Source organism: Malania oleifera, chromosome 5 (assembly GCF_029873635.1).
Source record: "Malania oleifera isolate guangnan ecotype guangnan chromosome 5, ASM2987363v1, whole genome shotgun sequence".
Taxonomy (NCBI): Eukaryota; Viridiplantae; Streptophyta; class Magnoliopsida; order Santalales; family Ximeniaceae; genus Malania; species Malania oleifera.
The window spans coordinates 92,814,875-92,841,533 of record NC_080421.1 but is presented as its reverse complement, the minus strand read 5'-3'; the positions used below and the strand labels follow the sequence as shown (position 1 = coordinate 92,841,533).

General features: G+C 37.7%; 2 protein-coding genes across 5 annotated transcripts in view; both read right to left on the bottom strand.

Annotated features, from left to right (window-relative positions):
* Nucleotides 1-20,573, bottom strand: part of LOC131156370 (uncharacterized) — a 47,074-nt gene extending 26,501 nt beyond the window's left edge. The window contains exons 1-12 of one of the 4 annotated variants that reach the window (XR_009136978.1): nucleotides 20,190-20,495; nucleotides 19,989-20,088; nucleotides 19,756-19,864; nucleotides 19,581-19,669; nucleotides 18,520-18,576; nucleotides 18,242-18,350; nucleotides 18,048-18,149; nucleotides 17,839-17,903; nucleotides 15,902-16,005; nucleotides 15,742-15,806; nucleotides 14,894-15,002; nucleotides 14,770-14,805 (exon numbers count right to left, since the gene is read on the bottom strand). Coding sequence is in view for 2 of the 4 variants with exons in the window: in XM_058110000.1 (XP_057965983.1) it covers nucleotides 14,770-14,824; nucleotides 15,742-15,806; nucleotides 15,902-16,005; nucleotides 17,839-17,903; nucleotides 18,048-18,149; nucleotides 18,242-18,350; nucleotides 18,520-18,576; nucleotides 19,581-19,669; nucleotides 19,756-19,864; nucleotides 19,989-20,088; nucleotides 20,190-20,247 (913 nt within the window). In the remaining 2 variants the exon portion in view is untranslated. Of the gene's footprint in view, nucleotides 1-14,769; nucleotides 14,825-14,893; nucleotides 15,003-15,741; nucleotides 15,807-15,901; nucleotides 16,006-17,838; nucleotides 17,904-18,047; nucleotides 18,150-18,241; nucleotides 18,351-18,519; nucleotides 18,577-19,580; nucleotides 19,670-19,755; nucleotides 19,865-19,988; nucleotides 20,089-20,189 lie in introns of those variants that run through there. The other 3 variants (XR_009136979.1, XM_058110000.1, XM_058110001.1) reach the window with 3 other exon arrangements.
* Nucleotides 20,574-25,105: 4,532 nt separating this feature from the next.
* Nucleotides 25,106-26,027, bottom strand: LOC131155442 (histone H2AX). Its single transcript, XM_058108575.1, has 2 exons — nucleotides 25,638-26,027; nucleotides 25,106-25,550 (listed from the first exon to the last, which is right to left on the bottom strand). Exons 1-2 carry the CDS (start codon nucleotides 25,833-25,835, stop codon nucleotides 25,329-25,331), a joined length of 420 nt encoding a protein of 139 aa, XP_057964558.1. The 5' UTR covers nucleotides 25,836-26,027; the 3' UTR covers nucleotides 25,106-25,328.
* Between the last annotated feature and the right edge of the window lie 632 nt (nucleotides 26,028-26,659).

Genomic DNA, 26,659 nt, shown 5'->3' with positions numbered 1-26,659 from the left:
GTCGGAAGAACTAAAAGTATCAGTGCAGAGACTGGTCTAGGCAAGAAATGGACAAGCAAGAAGAAGGAAGAAGAGGTTCAGATGGTTCAAAGACAACAATATCAAAGAGAGCATGGCCCAGGGGCTAGGAGGAATTTTGTTTTTGAGCCCTCTGTCAATCAGACAGTTCATACGGGAGGTAGACCCCAAGTTGTTCCTTCCGGGGGCATGCCCGCCCAACCGAATATGCGAACTCATGATAGAGGCATCCAGAGAAATATGAGAAGGATAGATCCTATTCCAATGACATACTCAGAATTATTCCCACAATTGATGGAGAGGAACTTAGTTTCAGTCATTCCTGGAACGGTCGTTACGGCACCTTTTCCACAATGGTATGACCCCGAAGCCAAGTGTGCATATCACGCTAACACTCCCGCGCACACTATTGAACGTTGTTGGGCATTCAAAAATAAGGTTCAAACACTAAGAGAAGCTGGATGGCTAGCATTTGATGATAAACAACCCGGAATTCAAGGGAACCCTTTGCCCAATCATGGGGGTAACAATGTCGGAATGATAGAAGAAGGGACGAATGATGTGGATTTTGAACAAATATCTTTAGATTGGGTGTTCAATGAACTTATTGCGGCAGGTCGGATAGGGCAAGAGGCTGTTTGCCCCACTAATGCACTTTGTTTATGTCAGAGTAAAGAAGGAAGATCTGTGAAAGAGTGTGTAACTTTTAGAATGTTTTTGCAAAAGATGGTGGATAACAAGTTTATAGAGATTGGTTGTACCCACAAAAGTGGAGAGATTGCAGTCATTGGGGAAAACAGGCCGGTATATCATCAGTGCACTAATCAACCATTCATACCTACCATGAACAAGGCTCTTCCCACACTGGAAGCGCCAGCTCGCTTGTTGATCTCTACTCCCAGGCCATTCCCATACAAGAATAACCAAGCAGTACCCTGGAAATATGAATGTGAAGCGTATGTCGAAGGAAGCACCAGCAATATAGCAGGGGTGAAAGGGATAACTCGAAGTGGTAGGGTGTATATGCCAGATTCTTCTAAAATAAATCGACAAAATGCAGGGGAACCAGACAGGGTAGTGAAAAGTCCAATATCTAATGGAGAGGCCGAAGAATTCCTGAAGATAATAAAGCATAGCGAGTACAACATTGTGGACCAACTAAAGAAAATGCCGGCTCACATATCTGTTTTCTCACTTCTACTAAATTCAGAGACCCATCGGGAGGCGTTACTTAAAGTCCTAAATCAAGCCTACATTCCCCAGGATATCAGCGTTGATAAATTCAATCATGTGATCGGAAGTCTGGCGGCCTCCAACTACATCACTTTTACTGATGAAGAAATTCCGCCAGAAGGCCAGGGGCACAACAAGGCGCTGCATATATCCACCAAATGTAAGGATCATATGATGTCTCGAGTCTTGATAGATAATGGGTCATCCCTCAATGTTATGCCAATGACTACACTGCAGAGGTTACCCATTGATCCTTCTTATGTGACACCCAACAATTTGGTGGTGCGTGCCTTCGATGGAACACGAAGAGAGTCCGTAGGGTCGCTTGACATCCCTATTCAGATTGGACCCGTAACCTTCGATATCACTTTTCAAGTCATGGATATTACACCTTCATACAGTTGTCTCTTGGGAAGGCCTTGGATACATAATACTGGGGCAGTTCCCTCCTCTTTGCATCAACGAGTGAAATTTGTGGTAGGGGATAAACTGGTATGTATTTATGGGGAAACCGATATAATGGTTACTAAACCTTCTTCCACTCCCTATGTGGAAGCAGCTGAAGAAGCCCACGAAGATTCATTCCGAGCATTTGAGATCATCAACGTCATTACTATAATGGAGGGATCTTTTATCCCTCAACCTCGGATCTCTTCTTCCACGCGTATGGTGGCTACTGAAATGATTAAATCAGGGTTTTGCCCAGGAAAAGGGTTGGGGAAGTATCTTCAGGGCATCGCAATGCCATTGTTACCAGAAGGCATGAATGAGAGATACGGCATCGGATATACTCCTACTTTAGCTGACCATAAGAAGAAGGCAGAAGAGAAAAGAATAATCTGAATCGAGAGGCGCACAGGAAGAGTAAGTACCAAGTGGGGGATAGAAGTCCCGCCAATGAATCAGACCTTTCAAAAGGGCAATCAAGTCACTCTTGAGGAAGAAATGAAACAAATAAGCATATTGGCCTTGGAATCAGGGGACCGCATGAATGACTCAAGTAGATGGATCTACCCATTGACAGGAGCAGAAATTCAGAACTGGACATCTTTTGATTACCCAATTCACTTCATGTAATGGCTTTTGCTCATTTTGCTTTCTTTTTGTAATCCGTGGACATTATTGCCTCGGACCGTTTGTCTTTTTCATCAATAAAACCAGTATGCATTTCTTTCGCATTTATTGCATCATTGGGTCATTTGTCAAAGAATTGTTTACCTTTGTTTTATGCAGGGATAGGGAAAATAATCATACCAGTATTCAAGAGCCAGAAATTGATGTTAACTTTGAAAACTTAATCCTAGAAGCTGAAATAGAAGAGGAGACTGACTTATCACCTGAAATGCAAAGAATGTTGAAATCAGATGAAAAACCAACTTTAACCAGTAGCGACCCCACGGTCACAATAAATTTGGGGACTGATGAGGAACCAAAAGAAGTAAAAATCGGGGCACTGTTGGGAGGAAAAGAAAGATGCGAAATGATAAACCTTTTGAAGGAATACCAAGATGTTTTCGCATGGTCCTATCAGGACATGCCGGGTTTGGATACGGACTTAGTAACACATAAAATACCCATTTACCCAGATAGCAAACCGGTAAAACAGAAACTGAGGAGAATGCGCCCAGATATGTTGATCAAAATAAAAGAAGAGGTACAAAAGCAGTTTGAGGCTGGTTTTTTAGAAGTAGCCAAATATCCAGAGTGGATGGCCAATGTAGTTCCAATAATGAAGAAAAATGGAAAAGTGAGAGTCTGTGTTGACTATCGAGACTTGAATAAAGCTAGCCCTAAAGATAATTTCCCACTTCCACACATAGATGTGCTGGTAGACAATACCGCGGGACATGCCCTGTTTACATTCATGGATGGGTTTTCTGGATATAATCAAATTAAGATGGCCCCAGAAGATAAAGATAAGACCACGTTCATCACCTTATGGGGGACCTTTTGCTACAAGGTTATGCCCTTTGGTTTAAAGAATGCAGGGGCAACCTATCAGAGAGCCATGGTAACGCTATTCCATGACTTGATGCATAAGGAGATAGAAGTATATGTGGACGACATGATTGTTAAGTCTCGAGATGAGTATAGCCATGTAATGAACTTAAGGAAGCTATTTAAAAGGCTACGAAAATGTCAACTGAAATTAAATCCAGAAAAATGTACATTCGGAGCTTCTTCAGGAAAATTGTTGGGATTTATCGTAAGTGAGAAAGGGATCGAAGTAGACCCAGATAAAATAAAAGCTATTCGAGAAATGCCTAGTCCCAAAACTGAAAAAGAAGTCAGGAGTTTCCTAGGCCAATTGAACTACATAGCTCGATTTATATCTCAGTTGACTGCTACTTGTGAGCCTATATTTAAGCTGCTGAAGAAGGATAACCCCGAAAAATGGAGTGAAGAATGTCAGAAAGCTTTTGAGAAAATAAAAGAATATTTATTGAACCCTCCAGTTTTGGTTCCCCCTGTACCTGGAAGGCCTCTTATATTGTACTTAGTAGTATCAGAGAATTCCATGGGGTGTGTGTTAGGACAACACGATGAGTCTGGAAGAAAGGAGCGCGCCATCTATTATTTAAGCAAAAAGTTCACGGAATACGAATCTAGGTACTCTAACCTGGAGAAGACGTGTTGCGCTTTGGTGTGGGTGGTTAGTAGATTAAGGCAATACACGCTGTATTACACAACATGGCTGATTTCTAAAATGGATCCGATTAAGTATGTTTTCGAGAAACCTGCAGTAACAGGACGGATGGCTCGTTGGCAAATGCTGTTGACTGAATATGATATTACATATGTGACGAGAAAAGCCGTCAAAGGGAGCATTATAGCAGAATATTTGGCTGATAGGGCCGTTAATGATTACCAATCCATGGAGTTTGACTTCCCAGATCAAGATATTGATTCAATTGATCAAGAAAAGGAAGGTAATGTTGGGTGGATGATGCTATTTGATGGGGCGACCAACGTATGGGGGCATGGAATAGGGGCTGTACTCATATCACCAGAGGGTAAATATTACCCAGTCACAGCCAAACTCACCTTTCCGTGTACCAATAATATAGCTGAGTATGAAGCGTGCGTATTGGGCTTACAGGCGGCTATTGACCGAGGCATTAAAAAATTGATTGTAAAAGGAGATTCTGCTTTGGTAATTTATCAGTTGACTGGAAAGTGGGAAACCCGGGATTCCAAATTAATACCATACCAGGAGTTCATTCAAGAAATGATGCAGGAATTCGATGCCATCAGTTTTTCGCATTTACCGAGAGAGAGTAACTTAATCCCTGATGCGCTAGCAACATTGGCGGCTTTATTTAAGGTTGAAGCCGGAATAGAGATTGAACCCATTCGAATAAGGATGCATAGGGAACCTGCATATTGTATAATGACGGAAGAAGCCGATGGGAAGCCATGGTTTCATGATATCAAAACATACATTCAATGGAAGGAGTATCCCATAGGAGCCTCTAATAATGACCGAAAGACAATTCGGAGGCTAGCTATGGGATTCTTCTTAGATGGGGAGATATTGTATAAAAGGAACCATGATATGACCCTCCTACGGTGCGTGGAGTTGCAAGAGGCCAGACAAATCATACAGGAAGTACACGACGGCGTTTGTGGGACCCATGCGGGAGGACACTCGTTGGCCCGAAAAATCCTAAGAAGTGGATACTATTGGATAACCATGGAACGGGATTGCATAGAGTATGTTCGAAGGTGCCATAAGTGTCAAATCTATGGAGATCGCATACAAGTCCCACCCACTCAACTCCAGGTTTTATCTGCACCTTGGCCTTTCTCAGCATGGGGCATGGATGTGATCGGACCAATAACCCCGAAGGCCAGTAATGGGCATCGATTCATCTTCGTGGCCATTGACTACTTCACAAAATGGGTAGAAGCAGCATCATACTCTAATGTCACTCAAAATGTAATCAATCGTTTTATCAGGAGAGAATTAATTTGCAGGTATGGGATCCCAGAAAGGATAATATCAGACAATGCTAAAAACTTGAACAACGAGATCATGACAAAATTATGCAGTCAGTTCAAGGTCAAGCATCATAATTCAGCCCCCTATCGACCTCAAATGAATGAAGCAGTGGAAGCAGCCAATAAGAACATCAAGAGCATCTTGGAAAAAATGACGGAGACCTATAGAGATTGGCATGAGAAGTTACCTTTCGCTTTATTGGCCTATCGAACCACTGTTCGAACATCTACAGGGGCTACCCCTTTCTCTTTGGTATACGGAATGGAGGCCGTAATTCCGATAGAAGTTGAGATTCCATCGTTACGAGTCTTAAAAGAAGCAGAGTTAACCGAAGCAGAATGGGTGCAATCTAGATATGACCAGTTGAATCTGATTGAAGAAAAAAGATTGACAGCTATAGTTCATGGGCAGTTATACCAAAGGAGAATGATGAGAGCTTTTAACAAGAAAGTGCGTATTCGACGGTTTCAAGAAGGAGATCTAGTTTTGAAAAAGATTTTACCAATTCATAATGACCCCCGAGGTAAGTGGACCCCAAATTATGAAGGGCCGTATGTGGTAAAGAAAGCATTTTCAGGAGGTGCCTTATTATTATCAGACATGGATGGAGCCGATCTGGTGCACCCCACAAACTCAGACGCGGTAAAGAAATATTTTTCTTAGAAACCCTGTAAACTCTCAAGGAAATTCAATGAAATAACGATTTGCTTCATAAATCTAATGACTGTTCATTATTCATGTTTTGATCAAATGATAGATGGCCATCGTTGGCCGATCTGCTTTCCTATAAAAAAGCCAAATAACAATTTACCATTTGATAACCAAATTGAGCCTAAATGATAAACCAGTATTTTTTCAAAAGTCAGTTTACAAAATTTGACCTGGGTATGGGTCCTTTAGGGTCTGGCAAGTCATATGAGACAACAATTGGCTACTCGAAATGATGGCAGGCCATCTTTCTGCTACCCAAAAGAAACAAAAAGAGATCCCTTGCAAGCCCTTCTTGAGCCTGGAAAATTCAATTTTTGATTAACCCGTCAAAAGATCACACCCCACACTGGGGCAATTTCAAAGGATTAGTCCCAAATGAAGTCCAAACAAAAATGACCGAATCCCTTCATGAAAGAGAAAAACAAAAGAGAGCAACAAAAGCAAATGGAAAAAGAAGAAAAGAGAAAGAAAATAAGGGACATACTACGCATGTGATCTTTGACCAAGTTACCCTTAATGAAAGTGCTGATTTTGAGCCTTATTTAACTCTTTCTTTCTTTAACCCGTACCCCTAGCCTATATTACAGTCCAAATAAAAGACCTGACCAGATTGGTATACATTGTTGTCTCTAATGATTTGTCAGACTCAATGATTGAGTCTGAACTACGTAATGACCTAATCCTGAAAAGGTACGTAGGCAGCTTGTTCAAAGGACAAGTTCGGTCAAAGCCAAAACAAAGTGCCTCAACTTAAACTGGGGCAGAGAATGTCATTATGGGTTGGGATTTTTGAGCCATAGTTTCCCTCTTCTTCAGAAACCTATATCCCCAAGCCTACGTTTCGTCCCGAGTCTTAAAGACCATCTTGAGATCAAAACATGAACTGAACCTGAGGCAATAGTTTAACTTGAGAATTATAGGGGTTCGCAACAGAATAAGGCGAAAGGAGGGAGAAATGTTTGGGGTCATCGACGAAAAAGAAAAAAATCAGTCAAAGGGGAATTAAGCTTGACAACTTAACATTCATGTGCTTCGACTTTTTGAATACTGGTATAAAGTTTTTCCTTTGAACTGACATTTAAGTCTGGTAAACTAGTCATCTTGCATATATGATCTTTTGATATAGCAAAGGGATGTTCCAATTACATGGTTGGATATTTCTCAAAAAAAAACAAAAAAAAAACAAAAAAAAAAAAAAAAAAAAAAAACCTTTTTCATTGTCCCAAGAATAGGGTAATCAAAAGAGTTCGCTAGTATGCTTCCTGTTTCAATGACCTAGAGCTATGGAAATGTGGTGTACAACCGATAAATAAGGCAAAATCTGAGGAGGTTGTGGCCTTCATATGAAACTGAGAGCTTTTACTGATGCATTTGCAATGAGGCAATTGTCGTGTCAAAACTTCTCTCCCTATCCAATTGCATTAAGCAAACAGGGTTAATATTGGTTGTAGGTCCATTCAACTGAGGCAGATTTTTTTTAGTGAGTTTCCTTTTAGCCAAATCAATCATCTCCATGATTGGATGAATTAAGAAAATTGAGCCAAGATCAGTTACAGATGAAAGATGAGGTTATTGATCACAGACGCACCAGGGGAAAAGATTCAGGCATTTCCTTCATTCATTACCATACATTTCAGGCATTGCATAAAAACGTGTAGCAACATATCCCCATGTTCTGGCACCACAGTAGACAGCATACATGCACTACTGCATTCTAGTCATACCCCTCTTGTCATGCATCTCTTTTGATCATTATCCAAACGACCTTTGTCTCACTAATGTTTGAGTTATTACTCCATGAACTATAGCTCGGGTTCCTACACCCGATGCAAGTCACCCCTCATGAACTATAGCTCGGGTTCCTACACCCGGTGCAAGTCATCCTCCGTGAACTATAGCTCGGGTTCCTACACCCGATGCAAGTCACTCCTCATGAACTATAGCTCGGGTTCCTACACCTGGGGCAAGTCATCCTCCGTGAACTATAGCTCGGGTTCCTACACCCGATGCAAGTCACCCCTCATGAACTATAGCTTGGGTTCCTACACCCGGTGCAAGTCATCCTTCGTGAACTATAGCTCGGATTCCTACACCCGGTGCAACTCACCCTTCGTGAACTATAGCTCGGGTTCCTACATCCGGTGCAAGTCACCCTCCGTGAACTATAACTCGGGTTCCTACACCCGGTGCAAGTCACCTCTCATGAACTATAGCTCGGGTTCCTACACCCGGGGCAAGTCATCCTTCGTGAACTATAGCTCGGGTTCCTACACCCGATGCAAGTCACCCCTCATGAACTATAGCTCGGGTTCCTACACCCGGTGCAAGTCACCCTTCCATGAACTATAGCTCGGGTTCCTACTCCCGGTGCAAGTCACCCCTCCGTGAACTATAACTCGGGTTCCTACACCCGGTGCAAGTCACCTCTCATGAACTATAGCTCGGGTTCCTACATCCGGTGCAAGTCACCCTTCCATGAACTATAGCTCGGGTTCCTACACCCGATGCAAGTCACCCCTCATGAACTATAGCTCGGGTTCCTACACCCGGTGCAAGTCACCTCTCATGAACTATAGCTCGGGTTCCTACATCCGGTGCAAGTCACCCTTCCATGAACTATAGCTCGGGTTCCTACTCCCGGTGCAAGTCACCCCTCCGTGAACTATAACTCGGGTTCCTACACCCGGTGCAAGTCACCTCTCATGAACTATAGCTCGGGTTCCTACATCCGGTGCAAGTCACCCTTCCATGAACTATAGCTCGGGTTCCTACACCCGATGCAAGTCACCCCTCATGAACTATAGCTCGGGTTCCTACACCCGGTGCAAGTCATCCTCCGTGAACTATAGCTCGGGTTCCTACACCCGGTGCAAGTCACCCTTCGTGAACTATAGCTCGGGTTCCTACACCCGGTGCAAGTCACCCTTCCGTGAACTATAGTTCGGGTTCCTACATCCGGTGCAAGTCACCCTTCGTGAACTATAGCTCGGGTTCATACACCCGGTGCAAGTCACCCCTCATGAACTATAGCTCGGGTTCCTACACCCGGTACAAGTCCTCCTCCGTGAACTATAGCTCGGGTTCCTACACCCGGTGCAAGTCACCCCTCATGAACTATAGCTCGGGTTCCTACACCCGGTACAAGTCCTCCTCCGTGAACTATAGCTCGGGTTCCTACACCCGATGCAAGTCACTCCTCATGAACTATAGCTCAGGTTCCTACACCCGGGGCAAGTCATCCTCCGTGAACTATAGCTCGGGTTCCTACACCCGATGCAAGTCACCCCTCATGAACTATAGCTCGGGTTCCTACACCTGGTAGCTCGGGTTCCTACGCCCGGTGCAAGTCACCATTCGTGAACTATAGCTCGGGTTCCTGCACCTGACGCGAATCTCTTTCCATGAGTTATAGCTCGGGATCCTACACCCGGTGCGAGTCTCCCTCTGTGAACTACAGCTCGGGTTCCTACACTCGACGCAAGTCATTCTCATGTGCTCTCAAGCATACATGCAAATCGGTTTTCACAAATCATTTTGGTCTCTTCCATTACAATGGGCCTGGTCCAAAATCAGCGTCTTTTATCTTTACAGGTTTGTTGCCACAAATAACGTAGGAGAGATCTTACTTTTACTTTGAAGCAACGAATCCTACAAAGAGGGGCAGCTGTAGACACCCCATTTTTACCCAGGCCCAATATATGTATTACTATTATTATTATTTTATTATTATTAGTATTATTATTATTTATTCTTATTATTATTATTATTATTATTAATCTTCACTAATCTTGTTATTTTTATTATTATTATTATTATTATTATTATTTTCTGTATTATTATTATTATTAGTATTATTAATAGTACTTTATTATTATTATTATTATTATTATTATTATTTTCATTATTATTTTTATTATTTTTTATTATCATTAGTATTTTTATTACTATTATTACTATTATCTTATTTATTATTATTATTACTTTTGTTTTTATTTCTATTTATATTGTTTATTATTATTATTATTTATTATTATTTTCATTATTATTGACATTATTTTTAATTATTATTATTATTAGTATGTTTACCTTTATTATTACTATTATTATTATTATTATTTTATTTATTTATCTTTGTTATTACTATTATTATTATTATTATTTATTTCGGTTATTATTATTATTATTATTATTGTTGTTGTTATTATTATTTTTAGTATCTTTATTATCATTATTATTATTACTATTATTTATTTATCTTGTTATTATTATTATTATTATTATTATTATTATTATTATTTTCTGAATTATTATTATTATTAGTATTATTAATAGTACTTTATTATTATTACTATTATTATTTTCATTATTATTTTTATTATTTTATCATTAGTATTTTTATTACTATTATTACTATTATCTTATTTATTATTATTATTTTTCATTAGTATTATTATTATTACTTTTATTTTTATTTTTATTTTTATTTTTATTGTTTATTATTATTATTATTAATTATTTTCATTATTATTGACATTATTGTTAATTATTATTATTATCAGTATTTTTACCTTTATTATTACTATTATTATTATTATTTTATTTATTCATTTATCTTTATCATTACTATTATTATTATTATTTTATTATTATTATTATTTTTACCTTATTATTATTATTATTATTATTATTATTTCCTTACTTACATAATAGTAGTATATATTATTACCAAAGAAAAGAGAAATACCATAAACCAAAAAAGAAATGTTTTTAGGGTTTCTTCAAGATTATTTTTATAAGAAGAGGGGGCGCTGCACAGAACCTACAGCCGGGGGGCAGAGGCACAGAGCAAAAAAAAAAAAAAAAAGAAGAAAAAAAGAGAGAGCCGAGGGCACAGCAGCAGCGGCAACTCCAGCCGCTGCTCTTCATCTTCTTCTCTCATTCTCTCTCTCACGACCACCATCACCAGCCCTCGCTCACACACGGCAACCCACAGCCATCCTCCACGCCACCGTAGCACCACCCATCCTCCGTCGTCACCTGCAACCGCACACCCAGCAGTCCACGGACCCCTCTGCAACTCAACCCAGCTCCGGCACAACATCTCCACGGCATCCAAGATTCACGACCAGCCTCCAGGATCTCCAGCGCCGCCAACCACCATAACCACCGGCACCACCCCTACGGCCACGACGCACCATCAGACCTCCCCAAGTCCAGCCGAGGCAGCCATAGCAGCTCCTCTGTTTCAAGCTACCACAAGCAGACCCGAGGACCTCTGCAACCCCGGCAGCAGCTCTCCATCCTCACCCATTCGTCACGTCAGGTCACCGTCACCGCCCAGCTCCCTCACGCGCCTCTCCCTCTGCAACTCTGCTGCAACCACCCGAAGCCACCTTCGTCTCCGGCAACACCCACGGTAAGCCACTGCTGTATTTGCACACACACACACACGTGCACGTGTATTTCTTTTATGTTTCTCTTCATGTTTTTTTTAATATTCAAAGTTTAAGACTTTAGTATATTAATACATTATTTATTGTGGTATTTAGTTAATATTCAAATCTAGGCGTCTATTGTATATATGTTAAAATTCTAAATATTGTGTATATAATTTCATTTTATTGCAGTGATATTTGTTTAGATTTCTTGAAATAATTACTGTAGATACTAATCAATGTTTTCTCATTTTTGTAGGTTTCCTTTATATTTGTTGAGGCTGGTTTCAATTTTTTAAAATTTTGAATTGTATAATTATTAAATAAGTAATATTATGGTTTTTTTTACTTATCATGTTATTATCAAATGTATGCTTATATTATGTAAGTAATATTGCGATTTGTTATTTTGTATTGTTTTTGTAGTCATATATATGTTCTTATTTTATTAGGGTTTGTTATTTCATATTGTTAACATATAGTTATTATTGTGTATCATTTGTTATTATCACTAGATATTATTGTTATTTATTATTTGTAAAAAGCATTGCTTAGGTATTCATGTTTTGTATATTTATTTAGGGCATTTTTATTGTTAATATTTCATCATTGTTATATATGCAATTTTTTTTTATTATTATTTGTATATGTATTTAGGGGGTTTGTATGACAATATATTTATTTTTATTTGTATATTTATTCAGGATGTCCACATTAATGTTTAATTGTTTGATGCTTTATCCTTATTATATATTTGTGTTTATTGATATTGTATATTATTGCATATTTAAAATTATTGCATTACTGTTATATATTTTTAACATTGTATATCATATTCTGATTTATTGTATTATCATTGTTGGTTAGGGTTGATTTTGTTACCATAATTTTATTAATTGTTTTCCATATATATTATTGTATATTTACAGATTAATCTTAGGGCTACTTAGTTTCCATATTTTAACCCTAAGACTGATTTGTTTCCTTAATTAATTGTTTATATATATGTGCATGTCCTTAACCGCATGTTAATAGTAAGGTAAGTATCATATTATCAAAATACGTATATTATCTTTGTTACTTCTATTATTTATTACCATTATTATTATCATCATTAATGTATTATCTATTATTACTATTAATATTATTATTGTATTAATTATCTCTATTATTATTACTATCATTATTCTCACTTGAAGCATACGTATATTCAACTGATTTATTTTTAGTACTTGTATTAACTTGTAACTATTTTAGTATTATTACATTTTTGTTATTAAATATTTTTTGGTTTTTATTTCCCTATGATTCAATTGCAAGGGGTATTAGCCTTTGGGCATCACGTACCCTAAGCTCTGAGGGAATATATGTATATATTTATTTATTTTCCTATGTATTTATAAATTCATAAAAAGGAGTAATGTAAAGATTTATTAGATTAACTTAAGGATAATTTTAAATTAATTAGGTGCCGTTCTTAAGAACGGGCGCGTAGGGGGTGCTCGTACCTTCCCCTCGCGTAACCGAACTCCCGACCCCAACTCTGGTAATGTAGACCGATTCTACCCCTAACGGGGTAGTGATCATGTGTTCTAACCGCACTAAAGGTTAGTGGCGACTCCTACACCATATTTTTCCTGAAAATATTAAAATAATTTTAATTTCGCCTCCCGGGGCACACGCACTCCCGGGACGCCGTGACAGATGATATTTCTTGATTGATCAAACTAGGGATGGAGTAGAATCTAAGTTAGAATTGTGGAGAGAGGCTCTAGAATCTAGATGTTTTAGGTTAAGTAGAAACAAGACAAAATATATGAAAATGTAATTTTAATTATAGTATAAGAAATATTGAAAAAAAAGGTTAAACTTGATGGTCAAGAAGTCAATAACACTAGTATATTTTAATACCTTGGATCTATCATGCAAGCTTAAGGAGAAATTGAAGATGTAATGCACAAAGTTAACAAGTTCATCTCGTGTTGCCATATAGACAGCAACAACAGATGCGTGTATGACATTGCCATGCAACCAGCCTAATTTGGGTAGTTTAAACACAAACTAAATAATAATGACTATATTATGCCAATTAAAAGTCCAGTGGTCACATTGACCCAAAATATATAGTTCCATGGCCTCTATGTAGTGTGCTTAACTAGACACAGATTAAAGTTTAAGCTGAAGAATGTAGCCAAATTTAGAGTACAGAAGTTTCAACACAAGTAAGACTAACTAGATGAAATATAATTTTAGTAATTCTAGGAGGAATTTGAAGAAAATATTAAACAAGAGGGTAAAAATATTCATGGGAATAGTAGACAGACTTACTTTGTATTAATTATGTATGCCAAAGGAAAATTGAAGATACGATAATTATACATTGAGTTAAAACAAGATGGCTAAAATGAACAAGTGCATTTGGCATGTTATCTATAAGAACAACTGTAATGGAGGATCGTTTGCAAATAATTCTAGGTGATCATATTCCGTTTGAAAATTTAAATCTCCAAACAAAATATGATTGAATAAATCTTCAAATGAAATATGGTTGCCTAGAATTACTCAAAAGTGGTCCTCCACCAAACTGTCATACAAATTTGGCTGTTAGAAAACTAAGAAAAAAAAAATACAACACTTTGATCCAAATGCACATGCCCAAGATCTTTTGGGGCGGACAAGTAGACCAAACTGCTTACTTAAACCAAGTTGCACGATAGTAAACTTACCCAAGCTTATAAGCCACACAAATATGTAATATGACACCCCCCCCCCCCCTACCCCCAGCCACACAAATATCTAATATGACACCCCCCTTACCCCCACCCCCTCCCCCCACAAAAAAATTGTCAGACTCATAGGTCCGATCTCATCACCAGATGCAATGTGGGATCCCATGGGTATTATGCAACATGTACCAAAAAAAAAGTGTAGATGAAATAAGAATGTCAAGATAGATGAGCGGCTTTAGTCTAAATCATAAAGAAACAAAAAAAAAATGGAGTAAATTAAAATAGGCTACTAAACAATAAGGAAAAGGCAGATAAGATTGTTTAGGCATTTGCAGTATATAAATAATAATTTTAAAAAAAAAACCATGAGAAAGAGTGATTAACAATACTAAAGGCAGTCAAGGAGGGGCAAATCTAGAATAACTTGGTAAAAGAAAGTAATGGAGGATTTTACAGCACTCCAACATTTAGAAGATATTGCCCTAACTTGTGCAGAATAGTATATACATATAACTGATTCCACCAAGGAAAATTGTTGTGGCATTATGAGGAATAAATAATAACAACATCTACGAGAATTAGTCAATATGAACAGAGACAGGCATGCACACAGATGGAAACAGTGAGAGAGAGAGCATACCAATTGCAAGAGATACAGGATGAAGCCCATACTTATCTGCAATGCAAATGTATTCCTGAAAAATAAGAGTAAATTAAGAATGCAAGGAACATACGGAAGAATTGGGAGTACATTAGTACATTACATCTTGAGAGTGCCATGCTCAGTGAACATCAAAATGAACTACGAAAGCCTTCACAAAAAGCTCCTCATATGTGTCAACATCTTTTGTATCCATACCCCTCAATCATGAACTACATAACACATCAAATTTGTGATACATTCATTAACAATGTTGCTGTATTGCATGGGCTACAGGGTTGTTAAAATGGAGTAGACATGCAGAAAGAACCAGATTCTGACCAGAACTTAGGTACTCAGTAGAAACCTACAGAAGCAGCCCTCCCAAATTAGATTTCAAACTGCATTTCTTCAACATTATCAACATAGAAATTTTACAAAATTCTTTTTAGTGGTTATGTTTATTTTCTAACAAAGCCTACTAATGTTCAAAACGGAGAAGAGCCTTGTTTATCACAATAAATTAAGAAACACACTACACACACAGAGTTACCAAAAACTGCTAACACCCTAGCAAACCACAAACTCTGTGAAGGTTCCAAAATGTGGTACATTTTTGTTCCAGAATGCTAAATCCAATGATACAATCTCCAAAGTTTCAAATATTTTTTCATTTAAGATTTTTTATTAGTTAAAGTAGGCAACCATCACACAGTAATTCTATTTTTGGTCATTATTAATCTATTTCACAAAAGCAAATCTCTTCTAAATTTAGATATATCTCAACATCCTCTCCAAAATATACAAGTATTGCTACACAATTTCACCAATATACCTATTGAAGCATACTCCTAATGTTCTGCACTTTACAGCAAGTGCTGTACTGCAATCCTGTTCCCTTTCCACGAACTAGAATGTTCCATGTTCCAAGTAACACACACACACACACACACACAGAGAACAAAATCTCACCTTGGTAGCTGCTTTCACAATGGCATTTCTCAGGTTGTATCGGGATTCCCCTTCTGAGTAATTCCCTGGGAAAGGAAATGAAACAACTGTCTAGTGAGACTCACTACAGTTTACAGAGACTTGCAAGAGAAATAAATAAAATACAAAAATAAACCAGAACCTTTAAAAAGATTCAACCGAGCATCAGCTGGACCCCCATCAGGAGAAAAATACTTTCCAGAAAGTATGCCCATTGCCAGAGGGCTGTAGGCCAATAAGCTGATCCTAGAAAAATTCAATAATGCAAAAAAGATTAAAACACGCCAAGTTTGAAGAGGAAAAAATGCCTAATCTTCTCAATAAAGAATTTTTTATGTTCAGAAAAATGCTGCTATAACAAATAATTACTCAAATAGAGAATAACTCCCCCAAAGGAAGCTCTGGGGAGCTTCCAATGTATAATATAGATATCACAGGGTCAAAGTGATAATTGATGTGTATCAGATGCAAAATAATTGTTGAGAAAATGAAAATACGTATGAAGCCAACAAGTAACCACATCATCATTACGCCATTACTTCCAAAAACATCTACTTGAATGTTATTACAGTACTCCTAACTATCAGGAAAAAGAATCAAAACATCAATCCAAAAAATTCCTTTATTATTACCCTGCAATAATTGGTTATGACAAGCTGAAGACATATATAAACCTTGCAGTCTTTTTAAAGGCGTCTCATATACATTCCGATGATTGCTTATCAAACTAAGATCAACTGGATAGTGGGACGTAGTTTTCACAAAGAGGTTTGTAGCTAGGACGACTTTTGAAAAGTGAGGATCGAATAAGATTATTTTTTTCACTTGTCTTCATTTATTCTGTTTGCTTCAATTTATGAGGATGAAAAGGGAAATTTCCAGTGCATACTTGAATTTACATTTCATAATTCACATAATTTGCACAGAAGCTCATGGGAATTGTCACACTCAGAATGCTTACCATCAGAGCATGTATAAAATGAGTTCATGCTTCAAAGGCATATGTGCTGTTAACGTTGTAGAAGGCTAGAAGCCAACTAAAGAGTTGGTAATTGCAAGTCAGTAACACATGTCAAGACACAGTACAACTCGATAACTTCTGGGAACAATTTTGAGTATTAAAAGAGGCCTTAAAAAGGCTGAGGCTTCAGATGAGAAGAAAAAAATAGGTAAGGCAAATATAGAAGGTGCCAAATGTTCATTGCAATGTTACCTAGAACATGGAATGTTCTGATATGTGGAACAGGAACAGGATCATGGTATGGTGCATGCTCCAAAATGTGGATCGGAAGGGTATACTTAAATAGTTTTATTGGTAAAAAATTGCACTTGTCTATTTTAGAGAGGACACTCAGGTGTTTCTAAATGTAGAAGAGATTTTCTATTCTGGAAAAGATTAATAATGACAGAAATAGCTTAATATATGATGATTCCCCATTTTTAACTAATAAAAGGTTATGCTGCGTGAAAAACATTGAATTAAAACTCTGCATCAATAGATTTAGCGTTCAGAGCAAAAATGTACCACATATTGGAACATTTGTGCCAATACGTGCTTTTCTAGGTGTTAAGTGTTTTTTGGTAACTATGGTTCATTGTAAACCTAAAAAACAGCAGATCTAAACTCATGGATGCAACTATGCAAAAACCAAAAATGGCAAAGGTACATAATGAACATGTTCGAAAGTAAAGATACAAATGACCATGAATGCCTAATATGTTGAGAACAAAGATAATTCAGGTCATATAAACATCAAAGCAAACAGAATATTTGAACTGTGAAGATATTAGCATCTAGTATAACATTCTCTATGAAAAGACACTAAATTTGATAGTACAAACTGTTTTTAACATCCACATGGTTCACTGTTGAATGTTAATAATTGGGAAACAGACAAGTAGCAACAGAAATTTATATTTTATTTTATTTTTTTTAAAAAAACCCAAAGTGATATGAGAAGCCACAGAATTGATAACACACTCAAACATGGCAAGCGCTAAGTGATAAAATATCTCTTCCATTAATGCTTATGAAATTAAGTTAATTTTGAACAAATGAATGGTAAACGGATAAAATACCTCTCATGATGACAGCATTCAGCCATTGCAAAATCAAAATTCCGACAAAGCAAGCTGTATGAATTCTACCATAAAGACAAGAACTGCATATTATCATTGAGAGAGAGAAAGAGAACAGAAGAAGGAGAAGGCAAAGAAATGATAATGATGATGAATATAATGACAAAAAGAGGCCCTCACTGTTTATTACAAATTGAACCATACAACACCTGCACAGACACTATCCTTGGATAACCAGTGCCATGTTCAGAAGCTTGAAGAAACTTCATAATGCCATATGGAGTTTCATTGCTAACTCCAACATATCTGATCTACAGATGACATATGCTTTTTTTATTGAGAGCCTGTCATATTTAGGAGAAACTTTATCAGAAAAGGTAAAATTCAGGATATCTTGACTTACTTTGCCAGCATCAACAGCTCTGCCTAAAGCATCAAGCTGTTCCTCCATATTGACAGAGCAAAGATTTCGGATTGGATCATATTCAGTCTCTCCAAACATGGGTACATAGCTGCAGTAATGCCAATAACAGCCACTTGAGAGAGAGAGAGAAAGAGAGAGAGAGAGAGAGAGAGAGAGAGAGAGGCTAGATTGGAGGGAAAACAACTGAAAATGAACACCAACTAATTAATACCCAATAGGACCAAAAAAAAAAGGAAAGATAGGATCAACTAACAAACCGATCAGGCCAATGGATCTGATAAAGGTCAATATAATCAGTTTGCAATCTCAATAAGCTGCATAAATTAATAAAAAAAAACCTATTAGTGCATAAGGTAAATAACATTGTTCACCAATAAAAGTAAAACAAACAAAAAGAAGCTCATACAACTTATCCTTATAGAATTTCCTTACACGACTCATAATGATGATGCTACAAGCTGTTCATGAAATGATTTTTGCCACTATAAGGAACCTTTGTTGTTTATTGCATATTCATGGCAGCCTCTTAAGTACCAAATGTAAAGTATCATTAATGTGGTCAACATGAATAATAAAGTAGAGGATTACCAAATAGCTATTAGTACATTACACGCTTTACTAGTCTTATATACATAGTAGGCTCATTTTCCCTAAGATCTTCAGACTTGAGGTTTTAGAAAACATGGTTCTCCAACATGGTATTAAGTCCAGTTTGTTACAATGCAGTAGTCTTGATCCATTCTAGATGATTTCTCTGCCTATCCATATATTTGCATGTTGCATACCTCTCCACATGCAAATGCTACATGCAAGGGAATGTATCAGCTAGAGATGTAGACAGTCTTCTAAGCTATAACACTATAAGTGGAGGGCATTCAAAGTGACTTTCGAAGTAGATGGAAATTAAGAAAACAAAGTAAGGCTAAGGTTTATTTAAGTTCTAAACTTGCACTTGCTGATGTTTTCATGCCCACCAACGTGTATCAAATGTTATAAAAAAGAAAAAGAAAAAGAAGGAATTGAATTGAATAGTAGGCATCGAAAATTATCATAAGGAACAAAAACTCAACTGTTGCCAAAGTTGAGAATCTCGGTATGGTTATCACTCACAACAGATAAGAAACATGTTCATTTCAATGCACAGAAGAACATGCAGGAGCAAAACAATAATATGCAAAAGAATTTCATCCTGATAAATGTGAATACTTTTAGAAGATAGTTTAAAAGGGCATTCTTGAATCTTGACCCTAGCAATCTCAAGTAGTAGCACTGTAGCAGTAAAGTATTCTCAGAATTTACATGAATTTTTTTAACCAACCTATCGTCAATTGCCTCAGTTATATTCTTGGTATTCAAGCACTTCGGGCCACCACGAATCCAAGTCATCTGCCCAGATGGTCCACTGACCTAATTTCGTACCATTAACAAAACAAAGATAGTTTAACTTAGGATAAATTGAGGCGGCATATGGGCGTGAGATTGAGAGTTGAGACCTTCGTTGCGAAGACGATTTTGCTTCGAGAAATATTTCGCTCTCTAATCCAACGGCCAAGGTACTGCTCACTCCTTCCCTGACTATCTGCACGCTGAGGCACTGGATACCTGAAACCAAAAATGCCCATTTGAAAAACAAAACTTTTAAAAATAAAAAATAAAAAGAAATCAGGCAATGCAGAACAGAGAAGTAATCCAAACCCATAAAGGAAGGAGGGCGAAGGGCTTTTACATTTCTGCAGAATCGAAGAAGTTTATTCCGGCATCGAAGGCTTCGTCGAGGAGGCGAAAGGACTGAGGCAGTGAGTTTTGCTCGCCAAAAGTCATGGTTCCTGCCGAAAGTAGGAGGAATTGAAGAAGATGAAGATTGAAGACGGTTGCTTTTCTGGGTTAAAACTGAAATTGAGAGAAATAGGAAGGGAAGAGGGTGAACCCAAGCAGAGCCTTGAGACAGGTAGGTCGGGCGCCAGGTTGAAGAGAGGTACAGCCATTTTTGACAGATTCAGAAGGTGAAAATCGCAGGGCTAGCTAAATACGGACCGCACGACAGCCAGATAGAGCGCCAGTATCGGAGTAGGATTTGGAAGGAATGGATAAGCGAGGGAGAAGGTGGCGTCAGGTTTCAGTACCAGAGAAATTTCTACTGAATGGAGTGCAAGCGGAGAGCCCGAGCTAAGTAGCAAGACAGTGAGAAAGATTTTGGCTGGAAAGGGAGAAGATGGAGATGGAGTGGATCGAACCCTGCACCTCTCGCATGCAAAGCGAGCGCTTGGGGGAGAGAGATAGTGATATAATTGTGTTCTTCAGGATTTAGAATAAACATACGATTTATTTGTGTTATTATTTGTATGGTTATTCCTTAGATTTGTATTAATAATACAGCCTTGAATTATGATATATTTTCTTATTATAGTTTTATTTCGTGTATAAGAATATATTGCTCGTATAATATTATATTACTTCTAATTCCTCTTAAGTATCGAGACTCTGCTCGTGTTTGCAAGCTTGAACGTGTGAGATTTAATTGACTTGTCAAAGGAGGGCTCTTAACGAGTACCGCAAGACCCTTACTTAAGTCCTATTTTGAGAGTTCGTGATAGTTAGTATCAGAGCAAATGATAATTCAAAAGAACAAATAATATTAAATTACTGATTTCATAAATGTAAAATAACATTACAAAATCCTAGATTTTCTAAAAACTAAAATTGGACAGCATTTGATATATACCAAATTAGCTGTCCGAGCCAATCAAATATAGTTAAATCTTATAATTTTGGTGGATTCAATATGAATCTCTAAATTTATTAATTCAGTTTGGTTAGTATATATAATAAAAAATGCATGAGGGCGTTATTGGAGTAACAAAAGAGTAGAGAAGAAAAGAAGGCGCAGAGTAGAATTGGCGGAGTTAAAGATACCTGCATTGTGCTCAATCAACAGAGAGAATAAAGGAGGAGGAGAAGATGAAAGGAAAAAGTTTCTCTCTAAATATTCAAACCAGGTTGATGTAATTGAAAATGATGAACCCCTTACTTATAATTCCATGCCGAATATTGTAAATTACTGCTTCCCTTTCAACAAATTGCAGCAACCCATTTGAATTCAGATCCACATGAGGATCTGAATTTTTTTAGCCCTCTTACAACTATATTTAAGCCTCTGAAAATTGGGTCAACCCAGATTTTAACTCATTTTGCCCGGCCAACCTAGACCCGAACTTGTTTTACAACCGAGTCAACCCAGACTCGACCCTATTTGCAACTGGGTCAACCCAAAGCCGGGGTCCATTCTAGTCAGGTCAACCCAAAATAGAAGAGTTTTTTTTTCCCTTTTTTGGTTATTTTTATATTAAAATATTTAATAAAGGTTTTGTGGGAACTTTATTTCCCACTTTAATGCGAAGTAAAAGTCGTTTGATCATTTAGCGAGTTTTGCTTAGGTTTCTGAAGTCTTCTTCTCTATTTTTCTCGCAAAATTGCAGTGTAGAGTAGTAGGCAATACGACTGACCAGCCGGACAATTGGACGTTGTACAGTAGGTGACCGTTGTAGCCGAAAGTTGTGAAGGAGGAGTTGAATGTTATGAAGGAGGAACCGAACGTTGGGAAGGAAGGTATATAAAGGGGAGATAAGGTATGTTTCTTTTGCTTAGGCTTAAACTCTGATATTATTTCATTAAGATTCATTAGTTTGATTCAAAAATTGTGTTAATTTATGGTATAAACTAGTATTTGATACATTCAATTTAATTGTATTGAACCAAATTTTGTGATTGGAAACATCATTTGAAAACACCCAATTTGAGGTTAGGGTTTATTCTGTTTTCCTTTATTTGAATTTGTTATTATTTTCATGTGCAATTCTTCTTGTCCAATTTGTTAGTTAGAAATTTTTTTTGTTGCTGATTTGTTTTAAATAACAAAGAATTTATTTTTTTGGACTATCATACTTTATTCACATGTAATTTGGTTCCATCCACTTTATTTATTGTTTATAATTTTAAAAAAATAATGCTTAATCTTCTATTAAGAATCAAGTTTTGCTTGAGAAAATATAAATTTGAGACTACAATTCTAATCAAATCTCAATAGCAAAATTGCTTTGAGTCCAATATGAATTAACAAGGGTTCTACTTGGATCAACAATTTTATATGAAAATTAGGAAAAATTAAATCTTGTTCAAACACAATTAAATATTAAAAAATAAATATTAATGATGTCTCAAATAAATTTATATATATTGTATTATTCTAATAAGATATCTAATAATTTGTGAAATTAAAATTTGGAATTGTTGAATTGTTGATTTCATGTGTTTCTACCATAAGTCTTTGAAGTGATAGATTGTTATTCAACCTATTTTGGATTAGAATGAATTGTTTCACCCCACTTATTTCTTTGGTAATAAGAAATTTTTGGAAGATTATTGTGGCAACAAAATGAATCCATTCTTGTAAAAATTAAAATTAAAAAATGAGCGTATTGTGTTTTTGTAATTAAAATAAAAAATCACCAATAAAGACAATAACTTTGTGTTATGTCATTTGCTTATATATACATTTTTGTTTATCGTATATTTTTACTATTTCTTGAGGGTCGATCTAAATGGTAGGAAGCTCAAACAGTGTTCCGGTGACTATGTTATTGTATATGGGGGGAAATTAACATAGGAGTAAAAGGTGGTAGTTATAGTATTAAGCTTGTTTGAATAATTCAAATTGGTAATAAGGCTAAATTAACCTAATTGTATGCGAAGATATACAAATATTTGTATATTCATCCAAATCAATATGCATTGCGGGTGACCGCAAGATACCTTATACGGGGGTTAAATGATACAATACTCTATGAGGCTATTCCTATAACAGATGACTATGGCTTGCACATTTTTTTGGATGCACGCAGCTCCGACATGACACATGTAACTATGCAGTTATATATGGAGACCATTCCTCAAGTTGGTGTCATCGAGAATAGACAGATAGAGACGATTATCGAACAAGTGGCTGAAGTGAAAGAAGACGCCCAACAAACACGTCGTTATGAAATGACTGTGTGTGGAGATCGGAGACTCATACCTTCCACCTACTTCACGTTGGACTCATACAAAAACGTTGTTATGAAATGACTACGTGTGGAAGCTGAAGACTCATACCTTCCACCTACTCCACAGTGAGGTGAAGATCACGTTAAAGGACGTCACGATATTGTCCAGCCTACCCATTGACGGAAGGCTCGTCAGTGGTCATACGTGTGGACCAACAAACGATGATGCAGATTAGTAGGGACAAGTGGCATTGCGTCGTATGTGCCACCAGTTGTTAGTGGTTGTGCCACTTGACACCGAAATGCACGATGCCCACATCCACATGTGCTATCTACAGGAGCGATTCAGTCATTTACTGACAGATCCGGATGCTGAGATTGTAGTATGTTTCGCACAAGTTTACATTTTGCAATTGATATGTGGGATCTTATTTTGTGATCTATTGGGCAATTTCGCCCATCTGATGTTCCTGCCACTATTAGAGGACCTTACTCATATTCGCTTGTATAGTTGGGGATCTATGACTTTGGCGTGGTTATATAAAGAGATGTGCCACACCACACACCCTTCGAGGTGAGAGATTTGTGGTCCTCTACGTTTTACTACATATATGGGCATGGGAGAGATGCCCCTCCCTAGTTCCTTCGCGCCTTGGTATGTTGTATATTGCAAGGGACGCAGACGGCCATCCAGTTGACCCAGCATCACTAGCATACCGGTTAGTAACAACATCTGTTATGATAAAGTTGTACTCTAAGTACTACAAATACTACTTTGTAGTACTTATTGCTCGTTACATTCTAATATTTAAGTTTTCATTTTGTATAAGTGGAAGGACGACATGAGGGCGACGTCACTTGCGCAGCATACATTGCTCTAGTACAGGATCAAGTTGAACAAGCACCGAGAGCAAAAAGTATTCAACTTTAACAAATCCCAATTTTTTTGTAGGAGATATGTATAGTCCACTTAATTTTATTTATTTATTTTTCCGTTTACATGCAATTCATATGGAGGCCATATACCGATGAGGTTATAGCTAACTTACCCACCGATTATCACGTTGATAGTGACTTATGGGTAGCCTGAGTGTCATTCATATGTTTTTATATTATCGAATGGTATCTCTCTAATCGAGTTATGTAGCAACTTAAATATCGTCAGGACATTCCTGAACCCTTCTCCACATCGGGGGTATATCTACATGTGCATGACCTTCATAGAGGGAGTTGATAGACACAATCAAGGGGTAATCGACTAAACAACTTTCCACAAGATGTATATGAATGCATGACAACATGGAAGAGAGCATATCATCCCAATAGAGCTAAAGGACGGTCCTTTGCAAATAACCCATACTTAAGATAGTATAGGTCCATCACACAACACTTTATGAACAAGACCACCGATCTATATATAAACATCATAAGTAGACATTAACTCACACATTATGCTTCTTGTTATATGTATTTTATGATGTGAATGTACCTTTTCTCATAGGATGATTTTATCTCGCAGATGACAATGTTTGGCTTATAGAATTTGTTCTTGTTACCAAATCATAAAATAAATGGAAAACCAATACAACATGGACTCTACAGTCGATCACTCAGCTCGATTTAGTGAAAAAAAAAAAAATGCAATGTAGAAAACTTCTTGGCCAATCTAAAATTGATACTCACAACCACAATGTCGAATGGTGCCTTTTCATTACATTAAAAGAGAACGTAATAAAATGAGGTTAGGGTTTCACCAACTTGTGATTCATTCGGCAGCATGGACCAATAAGAGAAATCAACAAAATTAGAGCAAAACGAATCTCTTTCTTCATAATATGAATCAAAAAGCGTCGCACATACAAGTCGATCTTCACAACGTTATTGTTTTTATTCTATATTCAACCAAAACTCCACCCCCACCCCCACTCCCACTGTAATGGGGTTCATACAGGGATCTAACATACCATGATCACAACAGAGATCCCATCGCCAACCACATAGAAAAAGCAAACCATACCCCTTAAACCCTAAAACTCTTGCGACGCAGATCCAATGTCGCCCTTGCCTTTACCACTCTTCTTCGGCAATAAATTCTGATGAATGTTGGGCAAAACACCACCATTTGCAATCGTAACCGTTCCCAAAAGCTTGCTCAACTCCTCGTCATTCCTCACCGCAAGTTGAATGTGCCTGGGCACGATCCGATTCTTCTTGTTATCCCTCGCCGCATTGCCCGCGAGCTCAAGAACCTGCACGCACGAACCCAATCAGGAAATTCCGGCCAATCGACACTTCAACACAAACTACAGAAGGAAAACGCAAAGATTGTAGATTACCTCAGCGGCAAGGTATTCGAGAACAGCGGAGAGGTAGACGGGGGCACCGGCGCCGACGCGTTCGGCATATTTCCCGGCTTTTAGGAAGCGTGCGATACGGCCGACGGGGAACTGGAGGCCAGCCTTATGAGATCGGGAGACGGATTTGGAGGCCTTGGGCTTGCCGCGGCCGCCTTTGGAAGAAGCAGAAGAGCTCATCGTTCTGAGAATGGGAGATCGGAGGATGAAACTTGAAACCCTAGATGAATTTGCGGCGAAGGGTGATCCGTGCGGGGCTTGGGTGCGGACTGATTGTGGAACTGGGCATCTGCGTGCAAATATATTTGGAGGGAGAGGCAAAGCGTTTGTGCTTGTGGTCCAAGCAGTTTGTTTTGATTGGTTCAAAAGGAGGCGCACGGACTGCCAGCGTGGAATGCGCTCGGCATGTCTGCGTTTGAACCGGGTCGGGTTAGAGAGATCATGCGGCCTGACAATCCAACGGCCGGATTGGAATTATTTCCAAATTGATTTTTCAAATAGAATTTAATAAATTATCCCTTGATTTCATAATATGCTTTATTCAAAATTTCATTTCATTTCAAAAGATATTTTGTATTAGATGATTATGATTTTTTATGAGATTAGTCATCACTGTGCATGTGTTGTTCCTCTTCCTTTGTGAGTCTATATTTTTGCCACAATCTTGTCATTTTTGCATTATAATATGTTAGAAAAATGGCTTTCGTCATTCATTCTACCCCTCACCATTATTTGGCATTGTCATAGCCTACGACGCTATTGGCTATGGCTATGATGTAGTTGTTAGTCCAATCAAAGTAATTGTGCCGAAAAGAATGAAGATGTAGCTTCATTGTGTTGGTGTACATGATAAAGGAGTCGTCCCATAATCTTATCTAATATCTCTCTGTGCAAATGAGTTGAAGGGTGAGAAGGGAAGTAGGTGGGCGTAGGGGTGAGCATAATTCGGTGAAAACCGAATTAATCGGTTAAAATTGGTCGGTTTGGTTCGGGTAAAAAACTTG

Coding starts and splice junctions, on each gene's coding strand:
- LOC131155442 (XM_058108575.1), bottom strand. CDS start 25,835: ATGAGCTCTTCTGCTTCTTCCAAAGGCGGCCGCGGCAAGCCCAAGGCC. Junction 25,551..25,637: donor TCGAATACCTTGCCGCTGAG/GTAATCTACAAT, acceptor TCGTGCGTGCAG/GTTCTTGAGCTCGCGGGCAA.